The sequence below is a fragment of the Monodon monoceros genome, unplaced genomic scaffold (genome assembly GCF_005190385.1).
Source record: "Monodon monoceros isolate NGI ecotype Baffin Bay Population unplaced genomic scaffold, NGI_Narwhal_1 Super_Scaffold_3, whole genome shotgun sequence".
Classification (NCBI taxonomy): Eukaryota; Metazoa; Chordata; class Mammalia; order Artiodactyla; family Monodontidae; genus Monodon; species Monodon monoceros.
This window is the reverse complement of record NW_021703780.1, coordinates 65509908-65531068: the sequence shown is the minus strand read 5'-3', so window position 1 is coordinate 65531068 and position 21161 is coordinate 65509908. Positions and strand designations below refer to the sequence as shown.

Here is a 21161-nt window from a genome sequence, read left to right as displayed (position 1 = left end):
GGTGAACACTTGCTAGGAAAATTCACATCTCCCAGCATTTCTTTTTTTAAAACCACTTTATTGAGGTACAATTGACAAATAAAAAGCTATATATATTTAATGTATACAACTGGATGAGTTTGGAGATAAATATACACCTCTGAACCCATCACCACAATGTTATGTCTAAGTCATAAACATATTCATCATCTCCAAAAGTTTCTTCCCATTCTATTATTATCATCATCTACTTATAGTGTGAAATGAGAATACTTAACAAAAGATCTAAACTCTTAGCAAATTTTTAAGTGTGCAATACAGTATTGCTAACTGTAGGCACCATGCCATATAGTAGATCTCTAGAATTTATTCACCTGCTATAACTGAAAGTTTGTACTACCCTTAACTAATACCTCCCCATTTTCCCCTCTCCCTAGGCTCCGGCAACCATCATTTTACTCTCTCCTCCTTTGAGTCTGACTATTTTAGATTCTTCATATAAGCGGTATTATGTATTATTTGTCCTTCTATGTCTGGCTTGTTTCATGAAGCACAATACCCTCAAAGTTCACCCACCTTGTTGCAAATGGCAGAGTTTCCCTCTTTTTAAAGGCTAAACAATATCCCATTTTATGTATATGCTACATTTTATTTATGCATTCACTCACCAATAGACACTGAGGTTGCTTCCTTGTTTGGCTGTTGTAAATAATGCTGCAGTGAACATGGGACTGCAGCTATCTCTTTGAGATCCTGATTTCAATTCCTTTGGATATATTCCCAGAAGTGGGATTGCTGGATCATATGATACATCTATTTTCTTTTTTTTTTTGAGGAGCCTCCATACTGTTTTCCATAGTGGCTGCATCAGTTTACATTACCAACAGTGTACGCATGGACACATATACACTACCAAACGTGAGGTAAATAGCTAGTGGGAAGCAGCCACATAGCACAGGGAGATCAGCTCGGTGCTTTGTGACCGCCTGGAGGGGTGGGATAGGGAGGGTGGGAAGGAGGGAGACGCAAGAGGGAAGAGATATGGGAACATATGTATATGTATAACTGATTCACTTTGTTATAAAGCAGAAACTAACACACCATTGTAAAGCAATTATACTCCAATAAAGATGTAAAAAAAAAAGTTTCCTTTTCTCCACATACTCCCCAACATTTATCTTTTTTAAAAAATTAGATAAATTTGACATGATACATTTTATAAACTTAACGTATACAGTGTGTTACTTTGATACATTTATATATTGTAATATGATTACCACTGAAGAAATATTTAGCATATTATATCATTATGGTGCAATATTATTGTCCTTTATTAATTATACTGTGTTTAAATCCCCATGGCTTATTTACTACTTCTTATAAGTTCATACCCTTAAACACCACCAATTTTATCCCCCACCCCTGCTCCTCCATCTCCTGGTAAACACCATTTTACTCTGTTTTTTCACAGGTTTGACTTTTTTAGATTCCACATACAAGTGATATAATACTTTCTCTGTCTGACTTAACTCACTTAGCATAATGTGCTCAAGTTTCATCCTTATTGTTGAAAATGGCAGGATATTCTCCTTTCTCATGACTGAATAATATTCCATTGTGTATATACAACACATCTTTTTATCCATTCATCTACTGATAGGCATTGGGGTTGTTTCCATACCTTGACTACTGTAAATAATGCTGTGATAAACATGGGTATGCATATATCTTATCAAAATCCCACTTTTTAAAAAATTAACTTTTATTGAAAAAATCCCACTTTTATTTCCTTTGAGTATATACCCAGAAGTGGAATTGCTGGATCATATGGTAGATCTATTTTTAATTTTTGAGGAACCTCTATATTGTTTTCCATAGTGGCTGGATTAATTTACATTTCCACCAACAGTATTTAAGGGTTCCCTTTTCACCACATCCTTGAGCCATTCTAACAGGTGGGAGATGATATCTCATTTTGGTTTTTATTTGCTTCTCCCTGATGATTAATGATGTTGAGCATTGTTTCATGTGCCTCTTGGCCACTTTGATGCCCTCTTTGGAAAAATGTCTGTTTAGTTCTCCTGCCAGTTATAAAATTGGATTGTTTGTTTTTATGCTATTAAATTTTATTTGTTCTCTATATATTTTGGGTATTAACTCCTTATCTGATTTGGATATTATTTTGGTTTGCAAAAATTTTCTCCCATTTCATAGGCTGCCTTCGTTTTGTTGATTGTTTCCTTTGCTGTTCAGAATGAAGTGTTTTAGTTTGATGTAATCTCACTTGTCTATTTTTGCTTTTGTTGTTTATGCTTTCAGTGTTGTAGCCAAAAAATCATTGTCAAGGCCAATGTCAATAAACGTTTTTCCTGTGTTTTCTTCTAGGAGTTTTATGGTTTCAGGTCTTACATTAAGTCTTTAATCTATTTTGAGTTGATTTTTGTGTACAGTGTAAGGGTAAAATTTCACTCTTTTGCATATGGATATCCAGCTTTCCCAACACCATTTATTTCAGACACTATCCTTTCCTCATTGTGTATTCTTGGCACCTTTGTCAAAGATCAGTTGACTGGACATGTGTGGGTTTATTTCTGGGCTCTCTGTGCTGTTCCATAGGTCTACGTGTCTGTTTTTGTGCCAGTACCATCCTATTTTAATTACTGTAGCTCTGTAATATATTTTAAAATAAAAAAGTGTATACCTTCAGCTTTGTTCAATTGTGTTTTCTCCTTTACTGGCATTTTTTCCCCAATCTTAAATGAACTCTTTTTTTTTTTCCACTAGGCACTGTGCCCCTTCTTAGGTTTTAGCAAGGGTCAGATGCAACAAATTGCTTTTTTAATGAACTCTTATATTACCTGACAGCATGCTGCATGTTAGGTGCATAAAATGTTTTCCTAATGACTGAAATATTCCCTGTGTTTTGCCCTCTGCTCTTCTCACATGCTATTTAAATAGGTTTGGATAGCTTTGTATCTGCACACAGGAACTATCCCTAAGAAAATTCTTATCTTCATCTGTGACACCTTACCTGCATCCCAGATGCCCCCACTATATGGCATGTGGTTTGTAAGGCTATCACTTCAAACTCAACATAGCCCAAAATGAACTCAACATTTCTTTCACTTGGCTGGGTTCAATAATTATAGTACCACTCTCCTTGCCTCCAAGGTAGAAAAACATTGAGTTACATGTTTTAAAAAGAGAGAGAGAGAAAAGAGATAAGAGGAATAACTAAGTTTGCTGCTATACCTAGTTGACTACTCATTCATTCAATAAGTAACTTCAGTACCTACCAAATGCTAATATTCTCTTAGGTTCAAGGGATTTGCTAGTGAATAAGATAAAAAAATTTCTGTTCTCATATAAAATAGGTAAATAACAATGACCTACTATATAGCACAGGGAACTATACTCAACATCTTATAATAACCTATAATGGAAAAGAATCTAAAAAGGAATATATACGTGTGTTTAACTGAATCACTTTGCTGTACACTCGAAACTAAAAAAATATTGTAAATGAACTATACTTCAATTAAAAAAATAAAGAAAAAAGAGAAAAATACCTCTGTTCTCACGGTGCTTGCAGCCCAGTGATGAGACACAGACAATAAAAAAGGTAAATAATTAAACTATTTACTACGCTAGATGGTAATAAATGCTTGGGAAATATAAAGCAAGGAAAGGATTGAGAGTATGCATGTGTATGTGGGAGATGATAGTAATGATGCTTTCAGTTCTAGACAGGGTGGCCAGGAAAAGCCTGAGAGGGTGATATTTGAGGAAAAACCTGAAGAAGGTCAGGATGCAAGCACCATGAGGCTATCCAGGAGACAGCATGTGCAAAGAAAGGCCCTAAGGTAGGAACACGTGTTATGATTTTAGGGCATAGCAAGGAGGTCATTGTAAAGTAGAGTGATCAAGGCGGGAAATGATAGGAAATTAAATTATAGAGGTGATGAGTCTGGGACCACATCTTATATGGTAAGATGCCCTTTCTTCTCTAATCTTAGTACTAGTCCCCTTATCCTGAGGCCTTATCAACTCATATCTGCAACAGCTCCTAACTCATCTCATCCATTTTCCAGTTTAACCTATATATTGCCACTGGGATAATCCCAAATCACCATGTTCAACATGGCAGTCTCCCATTCAAGGATTGAGAACAGTTTATCTAATACATCAAGTCTCAATCAGTCTACAGGGTTTTCAGGGCTATCTCCAACCTATTCAATCTTGTATTCGTACTTGTTTTCTGACCATTTACTGAGCTCTTTCTTTGTTCAAGGAGCTATGAACAAAGATGGGTAAGAAACAGATTCAAGACTTCGAGTTTACTGTCAACATAAACTTTTTCCTAGCTCTAATAGCCTCTTCCAATTTCCTGCACACATGCATTCATGTCTTTATTATTTCTAACTCAAGCTTTTGCTTTTGCTACTTTTCATACTTGAATATCTCCTCTTCTTGAACTTACAATAAAATCCAAAATCTTTCTATGGCTGTAAGGCCCCGCATAATCTGGTCCCTGACTATCTCTTCTTGTGACTGCCTCTTGTGATATCCTTCCCTTCCCTCATTCACTATATTCCCCCAGCAATGACTACCTCCCAGTTTTCTGAATGTACAAAGTTTTTCCCTGCATCTAGACCTTCTTCTGCCTAGATCATGTTATCCACTCTTTTTTTCTTACTCATACTTTAAGCCTTAGTTTGGATGCCATAAGAGCTCCCTTCCCTGCACTCCAATCTACATGAGGTTTCACAGCACACTGCATGATTTTCCTTTATAGCACTTATGACAATTTTTAAACTACGTGCTTATTCATGTGATCATGTGTCTAATGGTCTCTCTACTAGAAACAGTTAGTTTCTCTACTAGATCATAAGCTCCAGGAAGACAAGCAGATCTCTCTCTTGCTCACCTCAGTGTCCCTAGCACCTAACGCAATACTTGGTAGATGCTTAATAAATATCTGTTGAACAAATGAGTTAATACCTTATCTGGATCCTGGCCACTGTTTTTCAACTACTTTCATTTTCTCCAAGAGCCCTTGAGGTCTTCTCAGTCTCTCAATGACCCTTTTCTTCCCTGGCTTCTTTTCCTCTTAAAAAAAATAGTTCTTCAAATGTTGAATTCAAAACCCTGGTGACAAATGATCCAGCTCACCATGACAGGATAAGTCATCTCTCCCAGTATATCATTGCAAAGCTGACTGTATTTCTTTCCCAAACCATACAATTTAATCCTAAATATGAAGCAAAGTCTGAAATGTAACTGATTAGAAAAAATATATAAAACAACCAGGATTTGGATAGGACTTCTCATTTTTTTCAGCTTGAAAAGCTCTATAAAATTTCTATCTTAATAGGTTGTATTTTTTGTTTGTTTTTCCCTGAAGTTTTTTTAAAAGATTTTTTGTTTTTGATGTGGACCATTTTGAAACTCTTTGCTGAGTTTGTTACAATGCTGCTTCTGTTTTATGTTCTGGTTTTTTGTTCGCGAGGCGTGTGGGATCTTAGCTCCCCAACCAGGGATCAAACCTGCACCCCCTGCATTGGAAGGCAAAGTCTTAACCACTGGACCGCCAGGGAAGTCCCTCCTTGACTTTTTTTTTTTTAAATACATCTTTATTGGAGTATAACTGCTTCACAATACCGTGTTAATGTTGCACAACAAAGCGAATGAGCCATATGCATACACATGTCCCCATATCCCCTCCCTCTTGAGCCTCCCTCCCATCCTCTCTATCCCACCCTTTTAGGTCATGGCAAAGCACCGAGCCGATCTCCCTGTGCTATGCTGCTGCTTCCCATCAGCCAAATATTTTACATTCACCTCCCTGACTTCTTATTGTTCTTAAAGTCTTGCCACATGTCAATAAGACATCTGCCCATCTTACTTTTCCACTCAGCTTGTTTGGTACTTAAAATTGGGAATAACATGTTTCACATCTTTTAGGAATTCTGTAATACCCTGTTCAGACCTCCTCAGGGGCAGGGACATTTCTTTTTTTAACTCTAAATCCCTAGCAGGTATTGCAGGGGCCCACAAACAAGAAACCCTCAGCAAATGCTTGCTAAACTGTTCAATTAAATGAAAATTTCTTGATTCACAGGAGACTGACTGGTACTTATTTGATAGATGGATTTATTCATTCATTCACTCAATAACTATTTATTTAATGCTCCAATATCCAAAGTCCTGTGATTAGCACTGGGGAGAAAATGGTACAAAAAACACACGAGGAAGCTCCCATTCCAGTGGGGGAAATCTATATGCATGTGTATAATTACAGTATAATATCTGGTAATGGGATAAAGCTAGGTACAGGGTGACATAATGTGCACAATGAAGCCCCAGGGCTGATTCTACTCATAAATAGAATGAGGAAGGTTTCATAAAGTTGAGTTGTAAAGAATGAACAGGAGTTTACCAAGCCAACAAAGGTAGAGAGGCATGAAAGAGCAAGGCATGTTTAGAAAAAGCCAAATAAGTCATCAGGAGTAAAATAGGATGCATGAAATAAGGTTAGAGAAACAGGCAGAATTATATCATGCTGGGCCTTTTATGCCATGCTAAGTAACAAGGGCTTTTAGCCTAAGTGGGAGCTGACATGAACAGTTTGTAATTTTAAAAGAGAAGTATGGTGGTGGTGTGGAAGATAACTCAGGGTAGGAAGACAGATTCAGGGAGTCTACATTTGGGGAGAAATGTGAAGGATCTGAGGTGACAGTGAGGATAAAGTGAGGGTAGTGATTTGATTGGCATTAGGAGATAGAAGTTAATAAGATATAGTGATTAACTGAGAAGGGATGGAGATAGAGAGGAAGGAGACTAAGAGGACTCCTAAGTTTCTGATATGGATCTCTGAGCAAATGCCTTTCACTTGATTTAAGGAGGAAGTATATGTGTGAGGATAGAAAATGAATGCAGGTTAGAAATGTTGATGGATGTCTGAAGGACATCTAAGGGCATATGTCTGGTAGAAAAAAGGAAATGAGGACCTGAAGCTCAGGGGAGAGGTCTTAATTAGAGATTTAGATTTCAAGGCTAAGTATTTATGATTCTGTTTGGAATGATGAAATGAAACAAAAAAATAGAGCTACCAAGGCCCTGCCACCTGCTGCTTCTGCCCTCCAGCAGATCATCTAATACTCATCAGTCAAAATATATCAGAATGCATGATGTGGTTGGCAATTTGTCATTCACTTTAGCCCTTCTAGGTTTGCCTGTGGAATCAGCAATAACACTTAGAGTAGAGAAATAGCTGGTCTTCTCTTTAGTTTGCTCCCCCGCTCACATGTGTTCTTTGGCACAGAGGTTGAGTGTGTCCTGGCAATACTGAACACTAGACTAGCACCATTTGATTGGAGGCCAGACTACAAATATTTGACTGGAAAAATAGTCACTCAAGGAGTTATCTTGAGGAGAAGAAACAATTAAACCGATTGCTCTGTATCTATTCTCTGTGCACCTGATGTAATACATCTCCCTAATCTTTTGTGACTTCTGACAACTGCTTCAAAAAAGTAATATGTGATCAATTTGATAATTAATCATAATGAAAGCATAATTATCTGATAATACCAGCTCAATGACCTGAAATTTTTAAGGGCTTACACACTACACAAATCCTAATGGAAAGAAGAAAGAACATTTATTGGTTAAACCTATGTCTAAAATTCTACTTGCTAGTTCACTCTTAAAACTAAAGAAAGGGTACATTTTCAACTAAGAATCTTACAGTTTTATTATGTGAATGTGAAGGTTGTATAGTTCTCTAATATGTAGGGATTTTAAATGACCTAATCATTTCCAGCAACTCTATAAAATTTTTTTTTTACATTTCTTCTTTTAAAATGTTTTATTGTTTCTTGAGACTAAATTATAAACAGTAAGTCCAAAGATAAACAACTGCATGGACTGATGATCCTGCATGAATTACAAACCAGAGCAATGGGGTGCCTGTACTGGGCTTGCATCTTCTCCATGCATTAAGTCCGATAAAGAATGTACTGGGCACAGGCACTGTGTGTGGTGCTAGGATCATGGAGAGAGAAGACATAGTCCCTGGCACTCAGAGATGACAAAACAGTGTGCTCTGGTTTTCAAACTGTAACCCATGTACTTTCAGAGGTTCCACAGGGTACTTACTAGGTAGGGGCAGGGACATTGTGAGATTCCTGTTATTTCCCCTTTCATCAGCAGAGTAGTTCTATTTTATCTGTTTCATTTATTGAACTTTCTCATAAAATTTAGCTTGAAGAAAAAGGACTCTTCCACACACAAATGTAAATAAGAAAGTTTACAAACCTCTGGTCTAGTAGAAAAACAAGAGCAGTCAGAATCTACATCCATGCAGCCCTGGCCTATAGTCTTGCCTATGTGCAGCAGCTGTAGTTGCCTTCACCACCACAGCTTTCCTAGAAGCACATACTGTGAGCCACTGGTGACAAGGAAAACTCACATGCCCTCATCAGTGAGTATATCATTTTACTCCTATGCCAAAGTGAAGCACAGTGCTTTAATTTGGCAGGGAGGCAGGGTGGGATAGTCAAGACTAGAGGCACTGTGGAACATATAAATTAACTGCTTTCTTTTTGTACTCTGTTATAACTTCCATTTAAAAATCTTCCCACATGTAGCACGCAATTAGAAAAGTAAGTTAATTTCAAATCTTAAGTAAAACAACAACAACGACCCATAAAGCAGTCTTAACACAGAAAGTTCCCATGCAACATAAAAGTATCCCAAGATTTATTTTCTCTCTGCCCCACCTGGAAGATAATCACAGAGAAAAGTCAGGGCTCCCTAAAATTCCAAGTTGGCTACAAAGGTCTTCTCACCCTTTTAGAGCCTTGCTGACATCTAGAGGAAGAGAAGCCTAGAATGTCTCCTTGATTTCTCCCTACCTTTCAAGAGGAAAAACACTACTGCAGTTGCTCATGCTTAAGGGTCTCATTGCTCTGTTAAGACACACAGTCTACTGCATGTCAGCCCCTTTCTGTGGCTTCTCCTCCAACCCAAGTCAAAGAGGAATGATAGAGTCAGGCCAACTTTCCCTTTTGTCCAGAATATGCTCTTCCTTTTACGGGGCTAGGCGGACAATGAGGGCCGGGGATGCCCTCAAACAGGACAACATTAGCCTATTTCCTTGTGAGCCCTCTCCATCCCACATGCAGGAAAGCAGAGCCCAGGGCTTCCTGCATTCAAGAGCTGGGTCACTTTGCTGAATTTGCTTTGTTCTATGTTTCTCCTATGTGTTTCCTCTGGCATTGAATAGACGCATCCTTTGCTTTCCCTGAGGTGGTGATGGCCAAGATTGAGTTTGAGCTTCCATGTGGAAATAGGCACAGGGACAAAAGAGGCCATATGTGACTTCAGGGTACACTGGGATTTGAAGCAAAACTCTCAGCTAAATAAGAGGAGGTTACTTTATCTTGTTTTGCCTCCTCTGTGCATCTATCTTCTCTGAAGTCCAGAGATGCCTATGATCTAGGACACACCATTCTAATACAGAGTCTCAACCTCACCAGAGCTTCTAATAACCTTTACCTGATCTGCTTGCCTTCTCTCATATCATATAAGGAAAAGAAGACATCGGTATCTTCCCCAATGGTATTGTAGGTGAAACTCTTCAGACTGAGAAAGAAGTGATGTGGCACTGGTATCCGACAGGTTTCCCCATGTCGTGGGCGCATTGTATCTACCTAATGAGGAAGGCAAAAAACAGTGATTGCTAATATTTTAGTTATTCATTATATTGATCATAAGTAAAATTAAAACTAAATGACTAACTCTTCTCATACTGCTGAAGGGAGAGAAAGGGAGATTGAAAGTGTTTTCTTTGTTAGTAGCAGATGTTGCGTCAATATGCTTGATTTGAGGTAGGCAAATATGCAGCTGGGAAAAGTAAACAGAGTGAAGGAGATATGGGAACAGTAATTCCAACTTATAAGTGAACTCAAAATCTCCACCAGGTCACAAACATCTAAATTCTCCAGAGAACCATTTTCAAAGTCACTTCTTGGAGATGCTGTCGTGACCCTGATGCATTTCGTTTATACTGTTAGATAGTAATAGTTACCATTCTAAATACCATTTTTATTTTCTCAGACTGATTCATTTTAGCCTCTCAGTCTACTTTGTTTCAACCGTGCTTGTGTAAATTTGCACAGAGGAGTGGAGAGTAGCCAAGTCCGCTTGGAGGTCAGGGCTCCTTAGGTCACAATCAAGAAGTCAGTGGTAAAAATAAATAAATAAAAATAAAAGACTATCAAAAAGAAAAAAAAGAAGTCAGTAATTTCTTGGTGCATCCCTATTTTATAATCGTGTAAAAGAAAGAACTGAGGGAAAAGAGAGGGAGGCCTGGTTAAGTTGCTTACCTGAGATGTGCTTTGTTGTACACTCTGCCGGCTAGATAAATGCTATGGAAAGAAAGAAAAACTCAATCAATTGGGAAGGAAACTAACTTTTATCAGGAACCTTCTATATGCTAGGCATTCTGATATATATTTTACATATATGATCTCATTTAATTCTAATAACCTTGTTAGACAAATGTTATTTGTATTTGACAGAGCCAGCTAAGGTTTAGTGTAAGGAAGTGAAATGCTGAAGGTCCCACACAGCAAGAAGGTGGCAAAGTCTGGATTCAAACCCAGGCCTTTCTAGCTTAGAGTACCAGCCAAGTCACAGGTAGGTGCTTGCTACTGGATTTTTGTTTTGCCACTGTCCTCTCCACACAATGTATCACATCCTGCACTGCGTGACACAGCTTCCTCAGGCTCTCCACACTGGAGAAGGTATAGCCTTTAACCACAAGTGGCTCCTTCCCAAACATCTCTCCATGCTGTTCCTTTGCTGCTGGCTAAAGTTAGAAGAAGCAGATTCCAATCCCAGCTGCATGCAAATGGGTTGTGAAACTCCAGACAAATTGTTTACTCTCTCCAAGGGACATTTTCCCTCAACTATAAAAATGAAATAAAAGTTTTTGTTGTCTTCCTCACAAGGTTAATGCAAGGTTCAAATAACATAACGGGAAGCAGCAAGATATAGTAGTTAGGGACCTAAGTGCAAAATTTTAAATTTTGACTCACACTTTCCTCATCTGTAAAGTGAGGATAACATTTCATGCTGAACCTCATAGGGTTTTGTGCAGATTAACTCAGCATAGTACACACTGTAAGTGGTTGATCATTGTTATCTATAATTAGTATTCTTCTTATTATTGCTGTTCTATTTTTATAATTAGTTATTAAAGAAAAGTCAGTCACATTTAGAAGTAAACCCCGGCCAGGAAGAAAGGTGTGTTCACCATTCTTCAAGTCCCTGGTCTTAGGAGACTTGAAAATGAGAGTTTCTATCCTGCCTCCTTTTGGCCCCTACAGGTTGTGAAACAGCTCTCATTTGGTGAACTGTTCCACATCACATGGCTAAGACGACTGGTTGCTGAATAGAATGGTTTCATTCTTTTAACAAGTATACACATTTAACCCTAAATAAAACTGAAGTACAATTAAATATTAACTTAAATGCATCTCACTAGCTATATTGGTTAATTATTAAATATTCATGTGCATTATTAGCTATATTGGCTAATTATTATTGACTATTAATGTTCATCCATGGGAATATATGTTCCCATGATACATATTAAATATAATTAAAACAGGTCTCCACCAGCTGGGGAAATCATCACATAGAAGGCTTATGTACAACAGAAAACTTCATAAATAAAATAGTTCACAAAAAAAAAAGCTTTAAAAAAATCAGGCTTTCAAAAAACAAAAAGCAAGCTTTCTATGGTTTACTGACCTATATCCCACTGGAAAGGTTACTGGCCTACAACTCTTTCCATTGTTTTATTTTTAGGGTCTACACTAAGGCATTCTTCTCAAGTGAATTTACTGACTAACTCTTAAAAATGACTACCAATCATAAACATTAATGTTCAATTATAACTATATATGGGAGTTTACAGCTAATTTCAGTGTAAATCATCCTGGATGACAATAACAGACATCATTCTAGACTTCAGAGGCATCAAATTTGGGGAGAAATTGGGACCTCCCTGCTGGCGCAGTGGTTACAAATCTGCATGGCAATGCAGCGGACACGGGTTCGATCCCTGGTCCGGGAAGATCCCACATTCTGCAGAGCAACTAAGCCTGTGTGCCACAACTACTGAGCCTGCGCTCTAGAGCCCGAGAGCCACAACTACTGAGCCAGCATGCTGCAACTACTGAAGCCCGTGCGCCTAGAGCCCATGTTCTGCAACAAGAGAAGCCACCACAATGAGAAGCCCGTGCACCGCAAAGAAGAGTAGCCCCTGCTTGCTGCAACTAGCGAAAGCCTGCAGGCAGCAAAGAAGATCCAATGCAGTCAAAAAAATAAGTTAAAAAAAAAATTGGGCGAGAACTCTTCAACCTAGTCTGAAAGCACCCCACATGGGTAGCCAGAGAATGGCATCAGAACTGGCATTTTGGAATGTACAAATGTACATTTCCACCAAAAGTGCATAAGAGTTCTCTTTTCTCCATATCCTTGCCAGCATTTATTTAATGATAAGCAAATAGGTGTGAAGTAATATCTAACACGTGTGAGGTAGCATCTCATTGTGGTTTTGATTTGCATTTCCCTGATGATCACTGATTATCAAACACCTTTTCATGTATGTATGACTTCTTTGGAAAAAAGTCACATCTTTCTCTCATTTAAAAACTCAGAATAATTGATATTTTGCTACTGAGTTTTAAGAGTTCCTTACATATTTTGGATATTAGCTCTTTATCATATATAAGGTTTGTAAACATTTTCTCCTATTCTGCAGGTTGAATTTTCATTTTGTTGACTGTATATTTTGCTGTACAGAAACTTTTCTGATTGATATAGTCCCACTTGCTGATTTTTGCTTTTGTTGCTTGTGCTCTTGATGTCATATCCAAAAGATCACTGCCAACACCAACATCAAGCAGCTTTTCCCTTATGTTTCCTTATAGGAGATTTACGGTTTCAGGTCTAACATTTAAGTCCTTAATACATTTAGAGTTAATATTTGTGCGTGGCATAAAACAGGAGTACAGTTTCGTTCTTCTGCATATCCAGTTTTCCTAACATTTATTGAAGAGACTATCCTTTCCCCAGTGAAAATTACTGGCTCCCTTGTTAAAATATTACTTGACTGTATATGTGTGGGTTTATTACTGGGATTTTGATTCTGTCCCATTGGTCTATGTGTCTGTTTTTTTGTTTTGTTTTGTTTTTGTTTTTTTTTGCGGTGCGCGGGCCTCTCACTGTTGTGGCCTCTCCTATTGCGGAGCACAGGCTGCGGACGCGCAGGTTCAGCCGCCATGGCTCATAGGCCTAGCTGCTCCGCGGCATGTGGGATTTTCCTGGACCGGGGCACAAACCCGTGTCCCCTGCATCAGCAGGCGGACTCTCAACCACTGCGCCACCAGGGAAGCCCTATGTGTCTGTTTTTATGCCAGTACAACATTCACTGTTTTGAATTACTATAGATTTATAATATAGTTCAAAATCAGGAAGTGTGATGCTTTCAGGCTTTTTTCTTTCTCAAGATTGCTTTGGCTATTCAGAGTCCATTGTGGTTCCATACAAATTTTAGGATTGGTTTTTCTATTTCTGTGGAAAACACCACTGGAATTTTTATAGGGATTGCATTGAATCTATAGATGGCTTTGGGTAGGGTGGATATTTTAACAATATTAACTCTTCTAATTCTTGAGCATGGGATATCTTTCCATTTATTTTTGTCTTCTTTAATTTCATCAATATCTTATAGTTTTCAGTATATAGATCTTTCACTTACTTAGTGAAAAGTTATTTCTAAGTATTTTATTGTTTTTGATGCTATTGTAAATAGGATTGTTTGCTTTATTTTTTTTTCAGATAGTTCAGAGGATATTCTGATTTTTGTAATTGATTTATGTATGTTGATTTTGTATCCTGAAACTTTATTGAATTTTTTTATTCTAACAGTTTTTTGGTGGAGTCTTCAAAAATTTTATATGTATAAGATCATGTCATCTGCAAGTAGTGACAGTTTCTTTCTTTCTTTCTTTCCCATTTGGATGCCTTTTCTTTCTTCTTCTTGCCTAACTGCTCTATTGTTCTGGCTAGGGCTTCCAGTACTATGGGTTGTTTTTTTGTTTTTTGTTGTTGGTGTTGGTTTTTCTGGCTGCGTTGGGTCTTTGTTGCTGTGTGTGGGCTTTCTCCAGTTGCGACAAGCGGGGGCTACTCTTCATTGCGGTGCACGGGCTTCTCATTGTGGTGGCTTCTCTTGTTGCAGATCGTGGGCTCTAGGCTCATGGACTTTAGTAGTTGCAGCATGTGGGCTCAGTAGTTGCGGCACACGGGCCCTAGGACGCACAGGCTTCAGTAGTTGCAGCGCGTGGGCTCAGTAGTTGCAGCGTATGGGCTCTACGGCATGTGGGCTTCAGTAGTTGTGGCACGCAGGCTGAGTAGCTGTGGTTCGCGGGCTCTAGAGTGCAGGCTCAGTAGTTGTGGCACATGGGCTTAGTTGCTCCGCAGCACATAGGACCTTCCCGGACCAGGGATCAAACCTATTGGCAGGTGGATTCTTAACCACTGCGCCACCAGGGAACTCCCTCCAGTACTATGTTGAATAGGAATGGTGAGAGTGGGCACCCTTGTCTTGTTCTTGATCTTAGAGAAAAAGCTTTCAACCTTTCATTGTTGAGTATGATGTTAGCTGTGGGCTTCTCATATATGGCTTCACTATATTGAGGTGTGCTTCTTCTATGCCCACTTTCTTGAGAGATTTTATCATAAAGGATGTTGAAATTTTGTCAATTGCTCTTTCTGCATCTATTGAGATGATATTATGATTTTTTAATTGAACTACAGTTGATTCACAATGTTGTGTTACTTTCAGGCATATAGCAAAGTGAGTCAGTTTATATATATATATATATATACACACACATATATACATACATATGTGTATATATATATATGTTTTACAGATTCTTTTCCATTATAGGTTTTGATCATACGATTTTTATCTTTTATTTTGTTAATGTGGCACATTACATTGATTGATTCGCAGATGCTGAACCATTCTTGCATTCCTGAAATAAATCCCACTTGATCATGTGCTGTTAATGTGCTGTTGAATTTGGTTTGCTAGCATTTTGTTGAGAATTTTTGTATCTACATTCATCTGGGATATTGGCCTTCTTTTCTTGGAGTGTCCTTATCTGGCTCTGGTATCAGGGTAATGATGGCCTTGTAAAATAAGTTTGAAGAGTGTTTCCTCCTATTCAATTTCTTTGGAAGAGTTTCAGAAGGATTGGCATTCATTCTTCTTAAATGTTTGATAAAATTCACCCATGAAGCCATCTGGTCCTGGGCTTTTCTTTGTTAGGAAGTTTTTGATTACTGATTCAATCTCTTTACTTGTTATTGGTCTGTTCGGTTTTCCTATTTCTTCATAATTTAGTTTTGGTAGGTTGTATGTTTCTATTTAGGGTGTCCAATTTGTTGGCATATAATTGTTCATAGCAGTCTCTTATGATCATTTGTATTTCTGTTTATCAGCTGTCTCTTCTTTCATTTATAATTTTATTTACTTGAGTTCTCTCTTTTCTTGCTAAATCTAGCTAAACATTTGCCAACTAGTCTTTTCAAAAAAAAAAACAACCAACTCTTAGCTTCATTGATCTTTTCTATTGTTTTTCTATTCTTTATTTCATTTATTTTTGTCCTGATCTTTGTTACCTCCTTCCTTCTGCTGACTTTAGGAATAGTTTGTTCTTTTCCTGGTTCTACAAAGTATAAAGTTTGGTTATTTGAGATCTTTTTTTCTTAACAGAGGCATTTATCACTATAAACTTTCCTCCTAGAATTGCTTTCACTGCATCCCTAAGTTTTAGCATGTTGTGTTTCCATTTTTGCTTGTCTCAGGACATATTTTTTTATTTCCCTTTTGATTTCTTTTTTGACTCATTGGTCGTTCAGGATTGTGTTGCTTAACTGCAACATATTTTTGGATTTTCCAGTTTTCTTCCTGTTATTGAATTCTAGTTTCAAATCACTGTAGTCAGAAAAGATATTTCATATGATTTCTATCTTCTTATATTTGTTAAGACTTATTTTGTGGCCTAACGTGATCTATCCTGGAGATTATTCCGTGCACACTAGAGAAGAATGTGTATCCTGCTGCTATTGGACAGAATATTCTTAATATTCCAAATATGACTGTTAGGTCCATTTGGTACTAAGTGTAGTTCAAGTCCAACATGTCCTCATTGATTTCCTGTCTGAATGATCTATCACTTGTTGAAAGTGGGGTACTAAAGAATCTAATATTGTTGTATTCTTGTGTATTTCTCACTTCAGTTCTGTTAATATTTGCTCTATAGATTCAGGTGCTCTGAAGTTGGGTGCATATATATTTACAGTTGTTATATGCTCTTGATGAATGACCCCTCTATCATTATATAATCACCCTCTTTCTTTCTTGTTACAGTTTTTTAATTAAAGCCTATTTTGGGACTTCCTTTGTGGTGCAGGGGTTAAGAATATTCCTGCCAATGCAGGGGACACAGGTTTGAGCCCTGGTCCGGGAAGATCCCACATGTCACGGAGCAACTAAGCCCGTGTGCCACAACTACTGAGCCTGCCCTCTACAGCCTGTGAGCCACAACTCCTGAGCCCACGTGCCATAACTACTGAAGCCCACGTGCCTAGAGCCCATGCTCCACAACAAAGAGAAGCCACCACAATGAGAAGCCCATGCACCACAATGAAGAGTAGCCCCCACTCACTGCAACTAGAGAAAGCCCGTGCACAGCAATGAAGACCCAACACAGCCAAAAATAAATAAATAAATTTATTTTTAAAAAATAGCCTATTTTGTCTGGTATAAAAATAGCTACTGGGCTTCCCCGGTGGTGCAGTGGTTGAGAGTCCGCCTGCCAATGCAGGGGACACGGGTTTGTGCCCTGGTCCGGGAAGATCCCACATGCCGCGGAGTGGCTAGGCCCGTGAGCCATGGCCGCTGAGCCTGCGCGTCCGGAGCCTATGCTCCGCAACGGGAGAGACCACAACAGTGAGAGTCCCGCGTACTGCAAAAAAAAAAAAAAAAAGCTACTGCTGCCATCTTTTCGTTGCCATTTGGATGGATTATCTTTTTCTGTTTCTTGCTTTCAGCCTATGCATGTTCTCAACACTAAAGTGAGTCTGTTAATAAACAGAATATTCTTTGTTTTTTTTTTAAATCCATTTGGCTGCTCTATGTCTTCTGATTGAGAATTTAATCCATTTACATTTAAGTAAAGTAATTATAGATAGGTAAGAAATTTCTATTGCTATTTTAAAAATTGTTTTCTAGCTCATTTTGTAGTTCCTTTTCTTTTCTCTTGCTGTCTTTCTTTGTGAACTGATGATTTTCCATAGTAGTGTGCTTTGATTCACTTCTCTTTATCTTGTGTGTATCTGCTGTAGGTTTTTGCTTTCTGGTTACGTGAGACTTACATAAAACATCTTATCGATAAGGCTATTACAACTTAACTTCAATCCCATACAAAATCTCTACCCTTTTACTCACTTCCCACCACTTTATGCTTTTGATATCACAGTTTACATCTTTTTATACTGTGTATCCATTAACAAATTACTGTAATTATAGTTATTTTAAATTTTTCTTTCTTTTCGCCTTTATACTAGAGTAATATACTGCCATATTATAGTATTGGAGTATTCTGAATTTGACTATATACCTAAGTGTTTTATATCTTCATGTTTTTTTTTAATTTATTTATTTTATTTTTGGCAGCGTTGGGTCTCCTTGCTGCTTGTTTGTTTTTTTGTTTGTTTGTTTGTTTTTTTGCGGTATGCGGGCCTCTCACTGTTGTGGCCTCTCCCGTTGCAGAGCACAGGCTCCAGACATGCAGGCTCAGGGGCCATGGCTCACGGGCCCAACTGCTCCGCAGCATGTGGGATCTTCCTGGACCGGGGCACGAACCCGCATCCCCTGCATCGGCAGGCAGACTTTCAATCACTGCGCCACCAGGGAAGCCCCTTGTTTGTTTTTATATATAGTAGTGTGTATCTGTTAATCCCAAACTTCTAATTTGTCTCCTCCCCTTTCCCCTTTGGTAACCATAAGTTTGTTTTCTATGTCTGTCAGTCTATTTGTTTTGTAAATAAGTTAACTTGTATCATTTTTTTAGATTCCACATATAAGTGATATCATATGGTATTTTTCTCTGTCTTTGATTTTTGATAGTTTTATTATAATGTCGTGGAGAAGATCTCTGTGGGTTCAAATTGTTTGGGAACCTATGAGCTTCATGAACTTGATGTTCAAATCTCTCTCCCCAGATTTGGCAAGTTCTCAGGCATGACTTTAAGTAAGCTTTCTGCCCCTTTCTGCTCTCTTCTCTTCCTGGTTCTCTAATAATCTATAGATTGATTCTCTTAATGGTAATCTTTAAATATCATAGGGTTTCTTCATTCTTTTTACTTTTTTCTCCTTTGACTGGAAAATTCTGATATATCTGTCTCTAAGTTCACTAATTCTCTCTTTTTTTTTTTTGGTTCCACTGGACTGCCAGGGAATTCCAGGGACTCTTTGTTTTATGAGTTTTTTAAAATCTTTTTTGGCTGCATTGGGTCTTCGTTGCTGCACACGGGCTTTCTCTAGTTGTGGCAAGCGGGGGCTGCTCTTCATTGTGGTACACAGGCTTCTCACTGTGGTGGCTTCTCCTGTTGTGGAGCACAGGCTCTAGGCACGTGGGCTTCAGTAGTTGTGGCACGCAGTCTCAGTAGTTGTGGCTCATGGGCTCTAGAGCACAGGCTCAGCAGTTGTGGCACACAGGCTTAGTTGCTCCGCAGTACGTGGGAACTTCCCAGACCAGGGCTCACACCCGTGTCCCCTGCGTTGGCAGGCGGATTCTTCACCAGTGCACCACCAGGGAAGTCCCAAAGTTCACTAATTCTTTCTTCTGCTTGGTCCAGTCTAATATTGAATCTCTCCACTGAATTCTTCAGTTCAGTCATTGTATTCTTCAGCTCCAAAATTCGTTTGGTTCTCTTTTATGTTTTCTATCTTTTTGTTGAACTTCTCATTTTGGTCTTGTATTATTTACCTGATTTTGTTGAACTGTTTACTGGTGTTCTCTTGTAGCTCTCTGAGCATCTTTAAAATAACTACTTTGAATTCTCTGTCAGGCAATTTGTATATCTCCATTTCTTTAGGGTCAGTTACTGAAAATTTACTGTGTTCTTTGGTGGTGTCATGTTTCCCTGATTTTTTGTGATCCCTGTAGCCTTTCATAGTTGTCTGCACATTTGAAGAGCCATTATCTCTTCAAGACTTTATGGACTGACTTTGGTAAGGAAAGACCTTCACCTATGGATGTGAGGATGCTAGAGTATGCTATGACTCTGGGTCTAATGGTGCAGGGTGCCCAGGTTAGGGCATATCGTAGCTCTGGGCTCAGGGTGCAGGTCTCATTGGCTGAGGCCACACAGGTCCACATATCAACAATTCTGTGATCCGTAGGGAAAGCTGTGGAGGGTCCACAGTGGCTGCAAGGGATGTTGGGGTCCTCGGTGGATCTTCCAGGTCCAGTGGCTAGGGACCAGGGCAGGCAGCAGTGGTGGGCAGAGTCAGAAGTCTGTACACACATGGCTTCAGGGTCCAGCTTCAGGTACCTGCATAGTGGGAGGGGGAAGCTGCAGACACACAGATAATAGCAAGTGCTGGGACTAGCAGAAAGGGCTGGTGCCAACTGCAGATTGACAAGCAACTGCAGGGACCCTAGCTGTTGGCACATATTCATGAGGTTGTAGAGGCTAGCCATAAGCACATGCATGGCAGTGGAGGCAGGGATGGGAGTTGGGCTGGCCAGTATGCAGGTGCACAGCTGCAGGGGCTACCTTTAGGTGAGCCTAGGGTTGCAGGCCAGTGACAAGTCAAGTCTGGATATGGGCCATAAGCAGCTGTGGGGGCCTTGGCTGTTGGCATACACTCCTGTGGCTACAGGGGCTTGCCATGGTTGTATGCATGGCAGTGGAGGCCTGTGTTGGGAGTCAGGCTGGTGGCGTGCAGGTACATAGCTGCAGAGGCTAGACATGAGCACACACAAAGCAGTGGGGTTCAGCTGTAGGGGTCTAGACTGGTGTCTTACATGCACACAACCACAGAGGCCAGGGCTGCTACATAACTCGTGCTCTGTCAAGAGATGCGGAGGGAGGTGGGGGACTCAGGTGGCTGGCATCTGTGAATGCAGATACCTGTGGGGTGAAAACCTTAATGGCAAAATCTGCAGGGGTTCTGTGGTGGCTATTGGTTTCTTCAGTGGTGAAATATGCTGGGGTCCTCTGTGGAGCAGTCTGCTGAGGTCCATTATGAGGTCCCCAGTAATAAAAGCTGAGGGGTTCTGCAGTGTCCACAAGGGCTGTTGAGGTCCATAGCAGCAAAGGCTGCTGGGATCCTAAGCAGAGCAGGCCACTGTGAGCCATGGTAGCTCCCAATGCATGACTGATACTGGCAGCCTCTGTCTGCCCTACTTCCTTGTTCCTAGCCATGTCTAGATGTCTCAGTATTTATACCAAGTTTATTCCAGTTATCTCATTTGTAATTTTCTAGAGCTCCTTGGGTTGCTTCTTAGATTGCTCCGCTCTGCTTCCTGGCTGTCTCATTTCCCTTTGCAGACAGCAATTACCATTTTCTTCCACTGAGTTGTCGGTTTTTTCCAAGTTTCTTCCATAAGTATTTCTTTTGGTCTTTTAACTTTCATGTGGGAGGTTTCTTCCAATGGCTGTTGATGCTTGACTGTCTGGAATTGCTGTGTAGGACCTGCTGACCACTGGGTTTCACTGTATGGAGGTTTGTGGAAAGCAGTGGTCATCTTATCCAACAGCTTTTAATACCATATATACTCTGATGACTCCAAAATTGTTATATCTTCACTTCACTTCTGAACTCCAGACTTTCAACAACTCAGTCTGGAGGTCTAGAAGACATTTAAACCTTGAAAGGAAAAACCAGAAATATTGATCCCCACTGCTCTACTCTCTTCTCCCACAATGTTTCCTATTCCATTTCCACCCAGGTCAAAGTTGGGCATGTCAAAACATAGGAGTCATTCTTCTCTGACCTTTCTCTTTTTTGTACACACGCA

General features: G+C 39.3%; 1 protein-coding gene across 1 annotated transcript in view; it reads right to left on the bottom strand.

Moving 5' to 3' along the window:
• DOCK3 (dedicator of cytokinesis 3) overlaps positions 1-21161 on the bottom strand; it is a 404078-nt gene that overhangs the window by 174745 nt on the left and 208172 nt on the right. Inside the window, exons 8-9 of the mRNA XM_029243318.1 lie at positions 10371-10412; positions 9541-9695 (exon numbers count right to left, since the gene is read on the bottom strand). Coding sequence (XP_029099151.1) covers positions 9541-9695; positions 10371-10412 — 197 coding nt within the window. The remainder of the gene's footprint in view (positions 1-9540; positions 9696-10370; positions 10413-21161) is intronic.